Here is a 19,796-nt window from a genome sequence, read left to right on the forward strand (position 1 = left end):
GGTAAAACAGAATAACTGAGTTTGTGATTTTCTTCAGAACTTAATAAAGATGACCTTCTTGTTTGTATGGCTTACGTCAGGAGTTCACTGAGGGAGTCTCTAAGCATCACTAAGATCGTACCTATATGGTCTTACATAGACAGAAGTGAGCTGCCTCTGCCTAAACTCTGAGCTTGCCAGATTCATGCCAGAATAGATCCAAATAACACATATCCATGATTAATGTTGTGGACTGCTCCAACTCCACTGAATTTCACAAGGACTGTGAAAAGAAATCTTCACAACTAATACAAAATTAACTTAATCCTGTCTATAAAGGTTGAAAATTGAAAGAAAAAAATGCAAACTGCAGGTATTCATAAAACAAGAATAGCCAAAATTGGTACCTTGCCATCACGTATGATATAAAGCCTGCTAGCCTAATTTTCTTCTATTCCTTGTGACACCATGTCAAAGTCATACTACACACTCAACTCCTTCCTCCTCATCCCCAGAGAAACGAGCAGCAGCTGCAAGAAACACCCCATGCAGTCAGCAGCCTGTCTAAGAAGACACACCACAGCACCTGTTTCCAGTCTCTGCCACCAACACAGTCTGCTGTAGAAATGCTCTACATCTGCACACCCCCAGACATGCTCTCTGTATCCTCATCTGAGGTGTGACTCCTCCATCTAAAGGGGAACATGCAGCTGCCTCACCCTGCTGCAACCTTGTATTGTGTGCTGGGAGCCATTAAAGGCCTCATGCCTCACAGTTAGATTACATGTTACTGACACAGAAAAACAGTACCTCAAGCTAACGCCAAAGAGACAGATAACCTACTTGCTTTTCTCATTTTCTGGGAATATAAATAGAGCGGGTTTGTCTCACTCTCCTTCCTTTATGAAGACTGCATATTTACTGCAGAGCTTCTAATAGTTATTTATCCTTAGTAAAGCAGTTCCTTCCCATCTTTTGTTCCTCTTCACAAACTCCTAACATTTTTAAGCTAAATTTGTATCAGAACTTCACAGTCATGGAAATCTCTAGGGGCTGGATGAACACAGTTCTCCTTCATATAAGCAATCAAGAATTCTCCTTACCCAGCTCACGTTTAGTCTTCTCTGTCTCCCTCAAGTTCAGGGAGCGTCCAGGTATACTGTTTCCTTGCTGACCGTTTTGATACCGGTTTTGCTTCATGGTAATGGAGGGTCTGTCACACCAGCAAAATACAGCATAAATAAGAAGGATATGAACATTTTAGCTTTAATTCATCAAGCCCATAGTGATGGATTAAGTGACCCATCTCTTATACAGCAGGAAAAAAATAAAGTGCCCAGATACTAGTACGATGAAAGTAGTGTAAGAACTGAAGTTAGTGCTATGATGATTTCATTTTTGCTGTCTTCTAAGCCTTGCAAAGACTATCTGCAACATATGACCATTGTTCATCTTGCACTGGTAAGCATAAAGTAAATTTAAAAATAACTCCAAAGCTTCCCATTGTGTGTGGATGAAAGATAAGGGGAGAAGATATGTTTCCAACAAGGCCACCACTGTTTTTCAAATGTGTGATGATTCACACTCAGTATTTGAGATTAGTGTTGCATTCAGTGATCCTTCAGCAACTCTTGACCAGAAGCAGAAGTAGCAGACCTCTGCCTTCAGAGGAAATGTCAGCTCTCGGAAATATACATGACAGACTTTTGAGAACCTTATCACAATTAAAGCAGATCAACAATCTTGCAGATGGCTTACTTTTAATTTGGAACCAAACTCTCCATGATGCACTGAAATGCCATGTTCACAACCCAAGCTTCACAGAGATCTATTTAACTGAGTTTAACAGTCTGAGTCTAACTGGCAATATATTTTATATTATCAATCACCCTGCCTGCAGAGCCATCAACTATAATGATTTCCACAGTATTTGCTCAATCTGTATGTCTTTCCTTTACAAGTTATGCAATAATGGACCCGCTTCACTGGTGCAGACAGAAAATCAGTGTCTCAACTTAGTTAACTTACACAATGGATTCAGACCACATTTGTCCAGGCATTCAAAACCCAAAGTCCTTGTGAGTCAGTCAGAGCTGGGCAGCCTTGTTTCTCAACAGTGGCTCATTTTTTAAAAAAAACACTCTCAATAATCTTTGCAGTCTCAACACAGATATTCCTTAATACAGTTTACACACAGCCCATTTCTTTAAACAAACAAAACAGACCTCATGTTCATGCCATCTACCAACTTCTGTAACAGATAGCCATCAAACACCTTAAACAAGGTTTAAGAAGTGTGTCTGAATCACTTGGAAACTGTAAGATCACAGGACTGAAACTTTGTCATATTAATTATGTAAAGCCACTGGAAAGAAATCCATGCATTTTCGCAAGCAGGCAAAGCAGGCTTTTGATGGAACAAAAGAAGCCTTGTCTTTTTCTATTATCTGATGACTCCTAATTAGAATCAATGATGTTTTATTGTTGGCCCAGATAAGCTTGTTTGCATAGCTGTGATTTCTTACAACAGAAATCTGAATGTTTCTAGGAAAACATACATACATCAGCAGTATGACAGACCTTGAAGAACAGTGGCATTGCTTGATGTTTACATCTGAATAACCTTAGAGGCAATTCTGCAAATGTTAAACAGTAGAGAATACAGTAAAGCCAAAGCAATTTAATTTTGTTTGACTTTATTTATAGAAATGTACCAAGTGTACCCATAAAGGCATGCAGTCATCTTTTCCTTGACCTTGTGCCAGCTGATGACCAACAGAAAGCATTCAAAGAGGGAGAAAACAGAGGGGGGGAATTATTTATAACAACTCTTTGTATCAAGCACACTGCTTCATGGACAGATGAGGAACATCACATTTCAACATTTCACGCAGAAACAGCTCCTAAAAAACTTTCTTGACACAGTGACATCTCTCTAAAATGATTCACTTGTGATTTTCAACTTTGTAATGATGTGCGTTAATTCTCAAAAGCTGAGTACTTATAAAGTTGCTATATATCCTAAAAAATGATGGTAAGAAAGTATCAAACCTAAATCGAAGCAGTCTTTAATAGACAGGAAAAACAAGCACGCTGAGTAGATAAAGGTGGTATCAGAAAACAGTCACCATGTGGCTATACCAATATTTATCAAACCTAGATGCATTGAACAGAGCTAACTGAGTCCCATGGCAGTTCTAGAAAACACAGTCACAGCATCCTCATCAGCTTCTCTCTGAATTTCCTTTTCTCAATTAGTTCAGCACTCTAACATAGTCACAGACTGAACCTTCACAGTGATCACCTCTAAAAAGACCTCCCTGTTTCCATGTGGCCTTGTTCAGAAAGGTCTGTTCAGCAGTTATTCAAGCCCTGTTAACACAAGATCAACAGCAACTGCGTTTCTCTTAACGGAGGACTCCACCGCACCGGCTGTATTAGTAATATCTCTGTTCAAGAAATCATTTTTAAGGAGAGCCCACTATAAGCATGTTATGAGCAGTGCTTAATCCTTATACTGTCCAAGTCCTTTGGAAACCTACCCTGCGAGCATCTATCCATAAAAGTAGGCAAGCTTTTAGCATCTGATGAATGCCACCTCAGCTCACTGGGACTGCAATGGCAGTGGAACAGAACCGCTTCAGGCCTCAGAGCACACCAAGCCAATTCTCGATCTGCCTCAGTGTTTGGGATACTGTGCTGAGGCTGGGAGGAGACCTTACTGCTCCCTACAATCACCTGAAAGGAGGCTGTAGAGAGAATCTTTTCCCAAATAATAAGCGACAGAATGAGAGGAGATGGCCTCAAGTTGCACATGGGAAGGTTTAGACTGGATATGAGGAAGAACTTCTTCACTGAAATGGTTGTCAAGCATTGGAACGGGCTGCCCAGGGGGGTGGTTGAGTCACCATCCCTGGGGATATTTGAAAGACCCATAGATGTGGCACTCAGTGACATGGTTTAGTGAACTTGGCAGTGTTAGGTCTACGGTTGAACTCCATGATCTTTAAGGTCTTTTCCAGCCTAAATGATTCTATGATTCTAAGTAAATATGTGTATAAAGCAGCACTCAAGACATGGCATTGAAATCAATGGCATCACTGAGTTTGTGTCCTGACTTCAGGATTCTGCCTGAAAGAATCCCACTGAAGTCTATGAGACTATGGCTGTGGAACCTACCCTTTAAAAATTCACAGGACCAGTCCCTTCCCTTGATCCCTTTAAACATTAAGTCAGTAAAAATATCTTAAACTAAATCTGAATGCTGAAAAAAATGTCAAAGAATATCTTAGCATCTCCAAAAATTTCAGAATATATTCATTTTGGTTTGCAACATATTTAACTAGTGCAATTATATGTGCACAAAAAGGTACATGGCATTTTCCCATTTCTTAATTACTCTGTACAAATAAACCCATGATGGTTCTATGATGCTTAACTATCAACATTCGTTTTTAAAGGCAAACCATCAGACTTAGATGTTCCGGAAGTTCTCCACAGAGTGCCAGAAGCATTAATTAAACCTCTAATCCTTAGGAAAACAGTGTCAATCACCTAAATAAAAGCCAAGAGTATGTTTATCTTTACTTAAAACTGTATTTCCCTTCGGAAAAAGTAATATTGCAATGCACAGCATAATCTATTAACTAGTTCCCTCTACTTCTGTGTTTGTTTCTTTACAGCAGAATCATTTTTTTGGGCAATGGTTTCTGTCTATTTCTGTTGTGACTGTATCATAACTTGCATCTTGTGTTTTCCTGTGAGATATTGTTAGGCTTTTCTATCAGCAAATGGAAAGCTTTATAATTTACTCACTCTATTCCTGATAAAGGTCCAGTCATCAACCAAACAGGGATGCTGAAAATCAAAATTAAAAGTGGCAGAAAAGAGCAGAAGTTATCTAAAAAGAGCTTATGACTTAGGAGACTAATCAAATTTCCAATTCACACAAACATGCTCCAAAACCACAACCTGAGCATTAGCCCCTCAGTTTTGAATTTAAGTAATTTTGTAATTTAAAACTCTACTATTAAAAAACAAAACAAAATGACAAAATAAAAACAACTTCACATTTTCTACAATTGAAATTTTGGCAGATCAAAAGTTTTGATTTGGGATTCTACATTTCAAGTAGATGAAATTTTAAGGAGTTCATAGTTTTAGTTTACCATTTATTTATAGTTTGGCACAGGAATGAAAAAAAATCTCAAAAATGTTCCATTAAAATTCACAGGAAAATGAAAATAAATAAAATACAATCTTTGTGCCTATGCACAAAGAGGTAATAAATTAGAAACCTTTCCACACAAACACGTCTGCAATTAGGAATGTTCATTGTTATTTTTTGATACTTCACAGTCATATTCTGGCTTACAGTGAAACTAAAAAGATGCCTGTTTGAAAAAGTTCTTTAAAAATCTGTCTTAAATTTTCCAAATATCTAAGTCAAAAGGGAAGAAAAGCTGGTTCAAATACCTAACAGGAAAATCAAATTATTCATTAGAAGAACAAGCATAAAATTACAGGTTTCATAGATTTTATTCTGTAACATGGAATATTGTTCTCTGCTATAGGTTTTCAATGTCATCAGTTCTACATCTGCATGTAGAAGAGTCTGCTTTGCATTTTTGAATGCATGAAGAGATGCTTTGATATTAACGCTCAGTAGTTTGGATAACATAAGCCTTCAGGTGCTCACTGAACTCAAATGGAAGTTCTGCATCTTAAGCAGCCATAGGAAAATACATGCCATTACATTTTTAACTACAGATGCATTATGTATTTCATACTGGAAGTATAATATTAAAGAACATTATACCATTGCTGAGAGGTAAGATTTATTAGCTTGGGCTAGATGCCATCTGATGTGATCACATGAGTTTGAGCTGTTTGCGAAAGCACACCCACAATTCATTATTTGTTTTTCCTTTAAACAGCTAAAACATCATAACCAAAACCAGTAGGTTACCAAGATTGCACAAGACTGTGAGAGTTAGGAAGCCATAGCTTTATGGTTGCAAATTAAATCTCACCTTTTCTGTGTCTATACACCATGATATAGTCTAATTACTCCTACATCTCTGCCTTTTCCATGGTATTTCTGTTTCAGTTAGCTTACCAAATTAGTGACAAAAATGGGCAACAGGCAACTATAAACTTGGTGTTTTCTAACTTTCAGCAACTTGACTCTACTAATAAATTACTATTCTTTCACCATGTTTAAGACTAGGTGCTCAACTGCTACTTTAGCATAGTGAAAAATTCTTCTGCAAGAATGTAAGCAAAAACAAAATAAAAAACGTTTATAGTTTCTATTTTTCTAAGATTTCAGCACAATATAGGATTTGATATGGTCTTTCTTTATCAACAAAAAACTGTCATGTGCTGTATAAAATATATAGTACCATACATATATAGTACCAATATATATGCCATATATAACACACCATTTGAAGGCACACTGCTAAAGCCTGAAGATGGACAAGAATTCCCCATCATTTTTACAGAAGGCATTTCTGGTTTTAATCAAAATTTCATCTTGAATACCATCTTCCAAACATGTGTTCTTCAAATAGCACACACACACCCCCCTACCTAAATACTCATGCTCACCCAAAGATGTTTACTTGTGTCTCAAAAAAGTATTACACAAATGTTTTAAGTTTTATGTTATTTTTTTTCTAACCATACCTTCTGTTTCACATGCTTAGTAGGTTGATGTGTTATAGGATGGTTTCAGATACGTAGCAGATGTTAAATGGATGTCGCTTCAAATCTGACAGGAATACTAGCCATTTTATTGGTTTGAATTACATCAAGCAGCTGTGATAAAAAGTGCAGTGTATGTATTACTATCCCATACGTTAAAATACTAATAGCATTGTGCTGAAGCATAGCTGAGATCTTAGAGAAAGCAAAAAGACTGAATGCAGTTTCAAAAGGGGAAGCATTCCTACTGCACCTGACTGAAACTGCAAAGAGAGGCTAAAATTTATCTCTAGCAACATGCTGTTGTTATTTACACCAGAATAAATATGTTAAGCTTACTGTTTGCACAGCATGACAATAAGGCTAATTAAGTACCTCTTATTGCAGCTGAACTTGAAAAGTACAAGAATACTCACTTAAAAGAAGGAACGCTGAGTAGAAAATAACCTCACAGGTACAGCCAAAGAGAGCAAAAGGTCACCATTTGCCAATTGCTACTGTGGAGTTTCCACAGCTACTGGGAATTCTCTTTTTTTCGAATACAGAGGAAATTTGAGGGAACCTCAGATACCATTGTATGGTAACTGCTTGCAAACATTACAGGTTTTACCTCAACTACTCGTATACTAACTGCTTGCATTTCAACATCAATTCTTCATTCAATTTTTTTCTTTAACTTATTCCTACAAAGTAAAAGCTAATGCATAGATTAATAAATAAATACACAACACATTCAAACGTGCCATACCTACTTTACATAAAGTTTAGGAACAGATACTAAATATATATTACCATGCCATGAACAATTTTTTTAGTCTTTAAACCAGGTCACTGAAAAGAAGAATGCATTCCAGATGTAGTAAGTTGGAACAGAACCTGAAAGATATTTTAATGAATAGTAAGGTAGCCCAATACATTTTAACGGCTATTTAATGAATTCCTATTCCCAACAAGTCAACCTCAGGTGAGGCCTCTTGCATGCAACTTCACGCAACTCGCATGCAACTCTTCAGCTTCACAAATTTCTATGTAATAAAGAAAGGCCAAGTATAGTCACGTACTTTGGCCTCCCATATAAAAGAAAATACAGGACTCTATGAAATTCATGCTTTTTAAAATTAAAGTGCATTTTTTAGAACAAGAACCAGTCTTCTACAAATGGGCAGCAATGAAAAATACACCATGGATTTTCAGTACACAGAGAGAGTGTATTGGATCAAATTGCCAAGACCTAACCTGAACATGCAGCTTCAGCAGCAAAATTCAGTTACAGCTGGAAAAAAAAGAGTGTGATTCACAGGAAAACAGCAATACAAAACAAATCTATCAGGACTAGTATGCAATTATTTTCTACTCCACCCTACTTACCTTTGTACAGAGGGACAAGTATGTTCTAAGTTTTGACCTTAAGAATGCTTGCCTTTAAGTTCGGATCTCATTATCACAATCATCATATGATTTTATGTGCTGCTACCTGATTAATACTCACTCTACAACACCTTTATCTTCCAGAATTGAAGACTGCTCATCCAGAACAAGAAGGAACTAATGACTAGACTATCACTTGTAGCTATAGTTCATCACTTCAAATTTTTGTTACATAGATAAAAAGAAAATAGTTCAGATGTGGCAAAACAAATGCTGAGGTCAAAGGAATATTCTATGTCTGCATGGCTCTGATTTGAACTATAAGCACATCAGGTACTGCAGTCCTAGTTGTTTTTCAAGTCTTTTCTCAAAATACATGATTTCATTATCACAGACCAATAACAGAGAATAATAAAATTATTTTTGAAGTTCAGCTTATAATTAGTTGTGCATCTGATTCCATATAATCTCTATCAGTGTTACAAGGATACAACTTAGAAGTAACCCTGACCTTGCATTACTAAAACTTGCAAAGCTTGCTGAACTGTCACAGCAGTCTATTGGGATATACAGCACAGTATTTACTGGTACACTTTCAACACTCATCTGCACAGAAACAAGTACTGCATGATAAATATACTGCCTAGGACACACTGCAATATAAGCTTTAAAAAAAGAGAAGGTTGCCTCTTGCAAAATGCTAGAAACCAGTAACACATACAATGCTCACACAGTGACTATTGTGTGATGTTACTAGGGTGACTAGTGCAACTGGCTGCCTTTGAATACAGGATGTTTGACACGTCATGTAAGATAGTTCTTCCCAAAGACCTATTACTTCTGCTATACTCTCTGCAGTAAATCTGGTTGGATCACATAATAGGTGTGTATTTGGCGTTTTTCCTTCCTTTCCTGGTCTACTAGACTGCCTCTTATCAGTCGGCAAGCTACACTGGATGTAGACTTCTACTTTACCAAGCTTTTTACAGAAAGAGGCATCCTACACATAGAACCAGAAAATAAATTATAGAAAGACCCTAGCTGGACAAATAAAAGTTTATGAATGGATTGTTCCGATTTATCACTTAAATGCATAAATTGATAAAGGTTTGGTGAAAAGCTTCAGATTTCTTTTGCATACTTTTTTATTATCTTTTATTATCTTGCCCAGAGTGTTCTCCCTAATACCTCACATAAAGTCTCAGCTTAAAATGTTGAATTGTATTGATTGGATTGTGAATTTCACTGCTTGGTGAGAAAGGTATGAAGTCTGGCTGAAGTACAACTTCCTAAATATATTAAGACTTCCAGTCCATGGCCCCTTGGCATTAGAGAGCCAAGTACATTTTTCCAGATTCACACCATTTATGAAATGGTAAAGGATGAAAGCAGCAAGCTGTTTCACTTAAATCCAGCTAAAGAATGCTATTTCTACATGCTTGTTCCAGGAAAGGGGGCCTATATTCCATATTTACACCCATATTATGAGTGTAATTCATATCACTCTGAATATTTCTACATTTCATTACACTTCCAAACATGAAAGCAAGATAAGCATGTGACTGTTGCTTCTGATATGCAGACTTCTTGGCACTATACACAAATACTAGCTGAAGTTCAGTAAAATTAATTACACTTTTTTAATATTTATGAAAGCAATCACTCTTTGAGAAGCTAATATAGACACCCCATTTTTTTGTGACAAAGCATGACTTGGCACAGACTTTACTTTAGGTTTAGTGATATCAGAAACATTATCATATGAAGTACCCTATCTTAAACATTAACATATTTATCGCCACTGAATGACGATTCCTTCAAAGCTAAGGACTTCTCAAGGAAGCTTCATATCATGAGAAGGTCACTGTAAATACCGTTTCTGAACAGGCAGGGCAGGGAGCACAGAGTGCTGCTAGCAGAACTTTTCCCCAGTCTTAATGGATCCCTCATTGTAATTTTCCTAGAAAGCCCCTGGGTACTTGGCATTACTCTTTTTTCAGTGCTCTTTCACCATTCCTTCCCTCTTTTCTTCATACTGTTGTTGCCTGTTCTCACTCATCTGCTGACATCTGTCTCCATCTCTTTTTTTCCATGTGCTATTCCCTTGAAAAATTACTTTCTTGACTCTCTTTCCCCACAAAGCTGATGAGAAATCCCTGAGGAGAAAGTGAAATTAATGGTAAACTCTACTCCAATACAGCTGGAGAGCAGAAAAGAGAATATTATGGAACTTAAAAAGAATATTTGGAGTTCAAGCTCTGGTGTGACAAAAGGGAAGGATGAAGAGTCTTCCTTAGTGTCATGACACAATCTCTACCTGGTCCTTTAAATTCAAGAGAGAAATCTGGGAAAACATCCACTGTTTGTGAAGGAGGTTGGCCCTCTGAAGTGACAAAAGTGAAAGAAAAGAATTTCCTCTATCTATTGTACAAGCAAACGTCTATATCATGATAAGAAAATTACACAACTAGGCACACACTGAAAAGACTCCCAGCACCAATTTATATTTCACAACATGTAAACAATTTCTTTTTCAAGTCTATAGTAATCAGCACTTTTATTGTTCCTAGAAATTATATACTCATTGTTTTGTTATGTTACACTGAGGATTGGAAACAGCATAGGTGAAGCTGCTTTCTGCTGACACTAGATAAGCACTTAGCAAGGGTAAACTAATTGTCAACCAAAATACAGACTATATGTAACGCCAATCAACGGTCTGAATTACAAAGATGATGGATGGTTCACTGGAGTCTAAACACAAACTGATTCTAGGGTTTACTGGTTAGACTGTTAGCCCATGTGATACATATATGACTGACTGACTTGCAGTCACCCTCAGAAAAACAGCAAGAAAACAGGGGTTGAACACTCACTGCTAGAATCTGTGACCAGATAAACTGTTACATGTTTTATTCCTACTGTATTCATGGAAACAGGGCTGTGGGCCTGTTTTTTCTTAGTAATTAAACAAATTTGCCTTAAAAAATACCCAGCCCTTCTCAGTTTCTCATGGTAACATTATGCAAGATCCTAAAAATTCCTCATGTCAAAAAGGAGTGACACAACTAAAGGATATTTCAAGATAAATTGTGCCATTTATTCTGTAGCACTTTTCCTGCATATATCCTTCATGGAGGTACTTAACTACTGATGGAACTTAAGTTTTGCTTTATGAAGATCTACCATGTCACTTTTGCAGTCTACAGTAGAAGTTTATAAATCTAGAAAACAGAATTTTCTTAATCATACCTGTTAGTACATATCAAATTAAAGAACACCTTTCCTTTCTACCTAGGTGGAAAAATGGAGCAGTCATTCATTCACACAGACTAGTTAAAAAAGCACACCATTAACTAGGAAAAACACTTCTCTGTATTTTCACGGGTAACAGAGAGCCTTTTACTGGTAAGAGAGGCAACATTCACACTTACCGTGCATTTGTTTGGCTTCTCTCCTGAGTGGACTCTCATGTGAATCAGCAGTTTATAACGGGCATTAAATGGCTTGTACTTTCGTGGGCACCCTGCCCAGAAGCAAGTGAAGTCCTCTCCCTTCCTCTGATCTACATGGATCTTCTCTATGTGCTGCACAAGTTCCTCTTGCTGGCCATACAGCGCACTGCAGTCAACCCAGTGGCAGCTGTGCTTGCCATTGAAATTGTTTGGCTCACCATCTTCATTGAGCAGGGTGCTGGGGGAAGAAGGAGGCACAGGCAGCAGCTGAATGAGACTGGGGAGGCTGTGTGGATGCTGGTGCTGCTGAGCATGGTACGGTGGGGGTGGCCCTTGTGGAGGTGGTGGTGGCAGCAGGGGTGGAGGAGGCATGTTGACCGTACAGCCTAAGAAGTCATCCAGGTGTTCGTTTTTCAGGATACCCACCACCTCGTTGTCTGCAGGTGGAATGCCCTGCTGGATTACCATGTTACTTGCGGTGGCCACCTGCAAGCTGGCTTGCTCCAGCTGCTGCATCCGCTGATACTCACCAGCCTCATTCTCAACATACCCTGGAAAGGTGATGTTGCCATTAGCCATGAGAAGGTCTTTCTGGGCAGTTGGAATAGAGCAATTTTGGGGTATACAGCTTCCTCTCACTCCCAAAAAATGTCCATAGACCTCAGGCTGTGGGGAGACATTTGCTGGTGACGTCCTGGAGCTGTTGATGTAGGCCACCAGAGAGGTTGGGGATGTACGGATGATTGTATTGAAGTCAATCCCAATGCCGTCAGACAGAGGAGACAGAGAGAGCACTCTCTTTTTGGAGCGGGCTGCTGGAGACCAGGCTGAGGAATGGTGAGGACTAGAGTAAGTGGAATGCCTATTTTCCATTCCATGTAAGTAGGACGGTAATGAGTTAGAGACGCAGTTACTGGACAGAGATGTTCTGGGTGAAAAATTTAAGAAGTCCCCCAGCTCACTGCCATTTTGTAAACCTTGGTCAGGAGGAACAGAAGGAAGTGCGCTGTACCCACGCGACCACTCTTGCTTAACACTCAGTGTGGACTGACTTTCTGACAAGCTTAACGTCGTAGATGCCAGAGACTCACACGACAAGAGAGACCTGCAATAAAGTAAGTAAGCAGTTAGACAATTCAGTGGTGGTTCTTCTATCTTCATACGCACATAAAATTAAAGAAAGGCTACATGTGAGAAAATCTCTCCCTAATTCCTTGTACTCAACTTCAACACTCTCAGTTAATTTAACAGTATGCATAAATGGGCACTACATATATAACAAGGTCACTTAGGAAAACAACTTTAACATTTTGAAGAAAAGTTGCTGTAAAGGTTCCTCATACATCAATGCAGAAATCAATGCAAATTTTTTCATCAGCTGTGGTGTAAATAGGTTTGGGCCTCTGAAGCCAAAGCGTTATGCTCCTGCCTTGTATGAAACTTGTATTTATTTGAGTTGACTATTATTTTTGCTGGCTAAGAACAGGAAGAATACTGATTAATAAAGAATAAATATTTAACAAATTTGCCAATGGTAATGCATACAAATACAAATAGTATTCTCTACAGAAATAGCTCAATTTTATAAATACAGATAATATCTAACTCTACAAAACAAACAAAATAAATGAATAATGTAGAAGAACCAGTTGAAGGGGTTTATTAAGTTTTAATCTGATGATGTATCTGCCTCCAAGTCAGCAATCCAAATTTTTCATGTAAGTGTAATGTTGCTGTTATCATTGGCTTTTCACAGAAATATTATGAAACTTGTTTATGCTGCAAATATCCTACTGGTAGATTTAAAAAAAAAACACTCATAAGGTCTTAAAAACATTGTTTTCTACAGAAAGGTATAAAAAGGGAAATACAATGACATCAGGATCCCTGATTCATGGCTACAAATGTTGGGTAAAGGCCAAGTGGATTTACGTCTTTATGTTTCCAGTTCACATCTTGGCAGACTTGAATTTCCTATCGGTGTATTAATTTCTATTTTTAAGGGGCTCTAACAGTAGAAAGAACCCTGTATGTATCTAGATAAACTTGGAAATCTCACAGACACAGAAGCTTCTGCATCTTTTGCTCTGGGGGTTAATTCCTGGGTTTATTCTTTTCACAGTACACTTTTGAAGAAGCATAGAATTTCAATGGTGGATCAAGCACACAGGAAATCTGATTTCTCATCTAAATCTAAAATGCATTTTTAAGATGAACAACTCAACACTGCAGCTCAGCTTCCCAAATAAAAAACAAGATAGACAATAGCTCATCCTATCACACAAAGACTTCAGGAGGTCAAATTAACTGAAAAAACACCTAATAAGTGCTAATAGGTACCTTAAATACCAGGTGTTGAAAAGTGTTTCTTAAAGCTTTAAATAAACAATATATGAGATATTGACATGCAATAATCCAAAGGAATTGTCATGTAGGCAAGCAATAATGTATTCTCACTTACAAATGTAAGTTCAAATGTATAGTCAAATTATGTATAGTCAGTTATTTATAACTATTTTACTGCATGTTTTTATATGGCTACAAATTTCAAATTTCTAAAAGAGAAAATATGCACTGTAAAGAAATTTAATAAAATAAACAAATCTATCTATCTCTTGATACAAACACAGTTACAGCAAACACCTTTGAGGAGGCACTTCTACCTATTTTACTTGCTGCTTTTTTTTAACAAGGAAGCAAGTTTTGATATTTACTCAGAGTAAGCAATATTGCAGTTGCTTGCGAGTTCTGCAAGATTCTGCACTGCTTCAGGAAGCACAGATCCAGTGGCTCATATGTCTGCACCACAGCCCTACTGCAGGGAGTCCAGCTTCAGCAGAGGCAGATGAAACTACTTAAGAATTGGTGGTAGGTTAAAAGTGGAGATCTGAATCCCATTTAAAACAACATCAATCAACCCAAGACAGCAAGAAGAGATCCTAAATGATGATTTTGGTGATATTTCCAGTGAATATGGCAATATTTACCAAATTTCCATGATTTTTCTTGGGAAATTGACTTTTCACCTCTGAGATCTGTGGACTAACTTACAATTAGATCAGCAATGTTGAAAGAATATATGAAAACACTAAGTTATTCGAGCAAGAAAAAGGTATATAGCTTTCCACATTCAGGTCTAGCTAGAAAGGTTAAAGCTGAAAAATCACAGTGTCTTTGTTATCACTCCCTGAGTGATGGGGGGGTTTCCTACTGCTTTATATTACAGCATTTTCCACCACTTGAGAGTCAACCAACTTGAATTAAGAAAAGTTGTTTTGCAGTGACTGGTTTAAGGGCTGGATCACGCTGCCAGAACACAGCCCAGTCATTCCCTGGGAGCTGGAGGAGGGGAAATAGTGCTCAGGGCATCCTGGCTGCCCCTCAGCCCCCTTTTGCCTAGAGGGGAAGCCTGGCACAGGCTGAGGGAAAGAGGAAGCAGTTTGCAGGTGCTATATCTGTGCACTGAGAGAGATCACAAATAGTGAAAATGTGCCTTTACATATCACCCTGCCTTGCTGTGGTGAGCTATGGGGTAAACGGGTAAATGTTCCTATGCTAAGATACTTGCTTTGTAATGGACGGTGGTTGATTTGCTGTGTCAGAGTAAGAAACACCCTGTTCAGATTGAATGTCAGCATAGGGTACTGCTGTGGAGGTCAGGTTACTCCAGCAGGGTTTAAGAGGCACTTTCAAAACAGAAAAGCACAATTAACATGATGACTAAAGTTTTCATTGAGAGAAATGAAAAAAATAGGATTGCTGTATCAGGTCAATCTTGTGTAAAATTTAGCGCTAAAGGGATAATCTTTTGTGGAAAAAAAAAAAATCAGGCTGTTGGGTCTGTTTATCAATGGGCTTTGTTAAAAGCACAGTTCATTATTGGCCAGTTAAATCATGTTAGTGTGCTGTGACCCCAAATATAGATCTACAGTCTTTAACAGAGCAAGAAAAGTAAGGTTTGATTTTTCCATGCTGGGCTACATATATTTATATATGGAAAATATAAATAGGGTGGGGGGGGTTACCTGTTAGATTATTTAGATTTTTGTTCTCTCTTTTATAAGTAGGGAAAAAAATCATGCATCAATATAATGTCTGTTCTTGTAATGTCACAAATTTTAATCAGATGCATAGTAGGACCATATCATTCAAAAAGCTACTAATGCCTAACACAAAGGGACATATCCATCAGTGAAGCTGAAGAAAAACTGCATTTTAGAAGTCTCATAAGAGGACAAAAATCAAGAGTTGTCTCAGAATGTCAAGTATGCAATAAAAGCCAGATAACCTGAAGAAGTTTGGTTCTCACTTAAGCCTCTAAATTCAAAAGTAACAAAGTTTCCAGCTCCCAAAACAAAGCAAATTTCTTCAAAAGCCTGCCCACACTGTGACTATGTAGTTTTCTGTGGGAAAATAAATATGCCTAATAAGAAAATGAAGGGCCAGCTATACCACTGTGCCAGATTCTCAGATGGTATTATTTGGCACGTCTGCTTATTGTAATCTAAACCGGCTTGAGTTTGGACCAGATTTTTCATGAACATTTACAAGACATTACTTGCAATTACCTTCTGTCCTCTCTCTGCGTAGAGGCCAGTGTCAAGGATAACACAGAACCATAAACATGGAAGAGTGAAACCCATGTTTTCTTATCTTTGTGCATGGTCTTCTGTTTTACTAGCCAAGAACCCTTTGCTCTTTCCTGGGTTGTTTTCTGACTTGCCTCAAAGTAATTGCCAGTTATTGCATATGGTTTCAAGCAGTATAATGGAATATTCTGGAAAAGTTTTTCAGAAACTCTCAAAGAAGATGGGCAAGTTTTTATCCATCATGGTCTATACACCAAAATCTGACGTTATCTGTGGCAAAACTCCAAATCTGCCAACTTCTTTTCCTTCTTCCATCAGTAAAAATCATAACAAGTCATTTTAGTTTGTGTCAATTCAGCAAATACCTTGGTTTGGATTAAGCTGCCAGAACACTGTTCACGATGCCTGAGAGATACAATCCAGAGAAGGCATTCAGCCCATAAAGAATTATGGAGGCATCTTAGGCAATCAATTTAGGCAAATGCAGATTATTGCGGGGGGGGGGGGGGGGGGAGAAAAACAAAGAAGTGTTCCAATAATCTGTGACTTAAAATCTGACTTTAAACCTGTTTTGCCCTATAAAATAGTAAATTTTAATATAGTATATTTTGAGGACAAAATTGCTGAAATGGACATTCTTCATGTGACAAACTGATTTTAAAACATCTTCATTATTAAATCATTAGAAGAACCTCCTGAGACACTACAGCCTTGATTCTGCCAGTTTCAAATTCACTTCACCCTTAGTAAATGTTTCTTCAAAATAAAACCAAAAATGTATAACTCAGTACTGACATAGCACAGCCAGCCACATATTCAGATAAAAATAAGTGTTTGGAACCTGCTCAGGCACACCTGAAACCTATTAGGCAAGCAATAATTACTTCATGATATCTTTATTTCTGCAGTTTTGTACTGTCTCAAAGGCATGTGTCTGGATCTGTCATTTGTCATCATCTTAGCACTGAATGGTTTTCCCTGACACACTTACAGAGGAAGCATAATTAATTTTGTAAATTGTCCCAGGGGACTCAGTCTTCACAAGCAAAGAGAGAAATGTCACAAACCACCTTACAGTAAAGCAAGGTTTTCTTCCAGTTACATACCAACGATTTTAATTATTTCAAGAATGTTCCTTGGCTTGTAATAAAGTGATACAGTAAAATGTAAACTGTTTTGAGAATAAAGGCCCTTGTGGCCTGTTGTAAATAAGAACAGTTACATTTCAACTCAGTAGGCAATTTTTGCACGAATCACATCTACGAAAGTGGGAAGCAGCTTCTGAAATAATACACCAGAATGTTTTCTCACTGTAAGTTTAAGGGATGTGCTTAATGTGTTTGTATGGAGGTTGTCAAATAACTGTTTTCCCTTCATTCATTTTTGTCAACAATACTCACAGGTATAATCTCAAAAGTTAGTTAAGCATTTAAAATTAAGTACAAGTATTTATCTGTGATTTAGAGATCTAAAAAGGCAACATTTAGAGGGAGGCCATAGTTTTTATTAAACTACCCACCAGAGACAGGAAAATGGACAGTTTTCCAGGGACACAAGTTACCTAACAGATAAAGTTAACTGCTGGCTCAGTGCACACTAGGAACAATTGCTCTGATTAACTTGATTATGTAAACAACAAAACAATTCGAAAGCAAAGGCATTTGATGAGGAGAGAGGAATGTTACCAGGGGTCATTTAAGTTTATTTTGTCTGACATAAGTGTTACTTGACAGGCACCAATATAACACTCTTAGCACTAAGGTAAGCTTAAAACAGGTCACTGCTCCCGATGTAACAGGTGGACTATTTCTGCTATCATCCTCCATAACATTTCCTGTCCTTAGCACAAAAACATATTTAAGTGACTAAAAAAACCCTACCAAACACAGAAAATGTGTGGCCAAATTTCACCCATGATTGGAATGATCCAAACAGTATGATTATAGCTGATGTGAATGAAATTACATTTAATTAAATTTCTTGTGGCATGACAGAGAATCATTTAGGTAATTTTTAATCATCAGAAAGGTTGCATTTAAATACTCTCTTTTTGAAGTAGTGAATATAAAAAGTAACTCAGGACCTTGTATCTGATGGAGAAGCACTCAGGCTGGATGCATTCATAGACCTCTGTAAGCTAGGGCTGACCTGGTTGCATGCTGTTGAAACCTGATTAGTAGGAGGTGAAACAGGTCCCAGCTGTTGAACTGTCACAGGGCTGCTGGTGACTATTACATCGTGGCAGCTGCCTTTTCCAGTGGACTTGCCCTGGGGTCCATAACCAAGACCTCCTAAAAATAAACAAGGTAGGTTAGTATTCACCTCCCACGAACCCATGATGAGGCCACAGAACTCACTTCACTTTGCAAAGTAGGAAAAGTGACTGGAATTGAGTATCTTCAGGTAAGGGCAAAACAGGGGACCAATACAAGGACTTTGTAAACTTCACCAGGCACTGAAAAAGCACTATTCTAAAGAAGAATTAATAGATTATGCATGTTTAAAACATGTGCTGAAGTACATAAATGAAAGACCAGGCATCATGAATAAACATCTGAAAAAACACCACTGGAAGAGCCTAGGTAAAAATGCAGCCGCCACCTGACAGATAGCCAAGCCACAAGCCCACCTGTCTCTGAAGAAGGCAGGGAGAGAGAACCCAAGCATGGTGCAGGAACACCACCATGCCTTGAATCATACCAAACCCCACTGCTCCAAGCCACTGCAAGCCCTTCCATTATTCCTACCACTTGCCATCCAAAAGGCAAGGGGACTGCAGGCATGCATGCTAATCACAACCCCTCCAACAGGGCTGGTGTGGCAAAGCACAAAGACTGAGTAGTTTCCCCAGCAGGAGAGAGTTACAGCTGGAAGCCAGCATTCTCCAGAGATCTGGGGAGAGGAATTTGAGCTGCATCAAGCAAAGCCTTCTGGACTTTCTTTAAAAAGCTAAATCTGCTTTTAATCCCTGCTACCATGACAAATTGATGGCTATTACACAGTAGCAGATGATTACAGAGGCAGCAGGCAAGTGGGACGTAGCTGCAAAACGCTCTGCGTACTCTTGTGTTCTGATTTAGGTCACAAAAGGTGGTTTACAAGATCCCCTGCATTGAAACACATCAAGATGAAAAAGTTAAAATGGAAGTTGTTGGATAGTTGTGATGATATTCTCATCACAGTTGGAAATTATTAGGTGATTCACATTTCAAGCTGCTTCCCCATGTTCAGACTCAAAGCAGCATCTCCAAAGCAGAAGAGCAGTGTCAAGACAAATAGTGAAAAGTGCATCAATTTAAACCATTTACTAAATCAGATCTACTTTTTGACTTGATTGTACAAGTCACAAACTAGCTTTTCTCAAGGATGTTCAAAAGGTTTGTGAACTTCACAAAGTATGTTAAGGCATTTATGGCCCTCACAGCCACAGAAAGAAAATCCAAATCCTTCAATCTCCTCCCGATCAGATAGGATTATCTTAAAAATTTGCAAGTCGCTTTAGAAATTTCAAATCATAGCTTGTTTTTAAGGAGAGAATAAAATAGGTATGTTTATACTTGTTTCAGAGGTCTGTGCTTTCCTTCCCAACTACTCTTCTTCTCTTTAACTTATTAAGTATTATCTTACATATATATAAGCATACATGATTCACAGTCTACTGGGATCCTAGGTGCTTTGTAAATTGATGTACAGATGT

General features: G+C 38.0%; 1 protein-coding gene across 1 annotated transcript in view; it reads right to left on the reverse strand.

Moving 5' to 3' along the window:
• The window catches only part of GLIS3 (GLIS family zinc finger 3), a 171,822-nt gene that overhangs the window by 118,233 nt on the left and 33,793 nt on the right, over window positions 1-19,796 (reverse strand). Inside the window, exons 3-4 of the mRNA XM_055699359.1 lie at window positions 18,183-18,390; window positions 11,490-12,615 (exon numbers count right to left, since the gene is read on the reverse strand). Coding sequence (XP_055555334.1) covers window positions 11,490-12,615; window positions 18,183-18,390 — 1,334 coding nt within the window. The remainder of the gene's footprint in view (window positions 1-11,489; window positions 12,616-18,182; window positions 18,391-19,796) is intronic.

The sequence above is a fragment of the Falco cherrug genome, chromosome Z, assembly GCF_023634085.1.
Source record: "Falco cherrug isolate bFalChe1 chromosome Z, bFalChe1.pri, whole genome shotgun sequence".
Lineage (NCBI taxonomy): Eukaryota > Metazoa > Chordata > Aves > Falconiformes > Falconidae > Falco > Falco cherrug.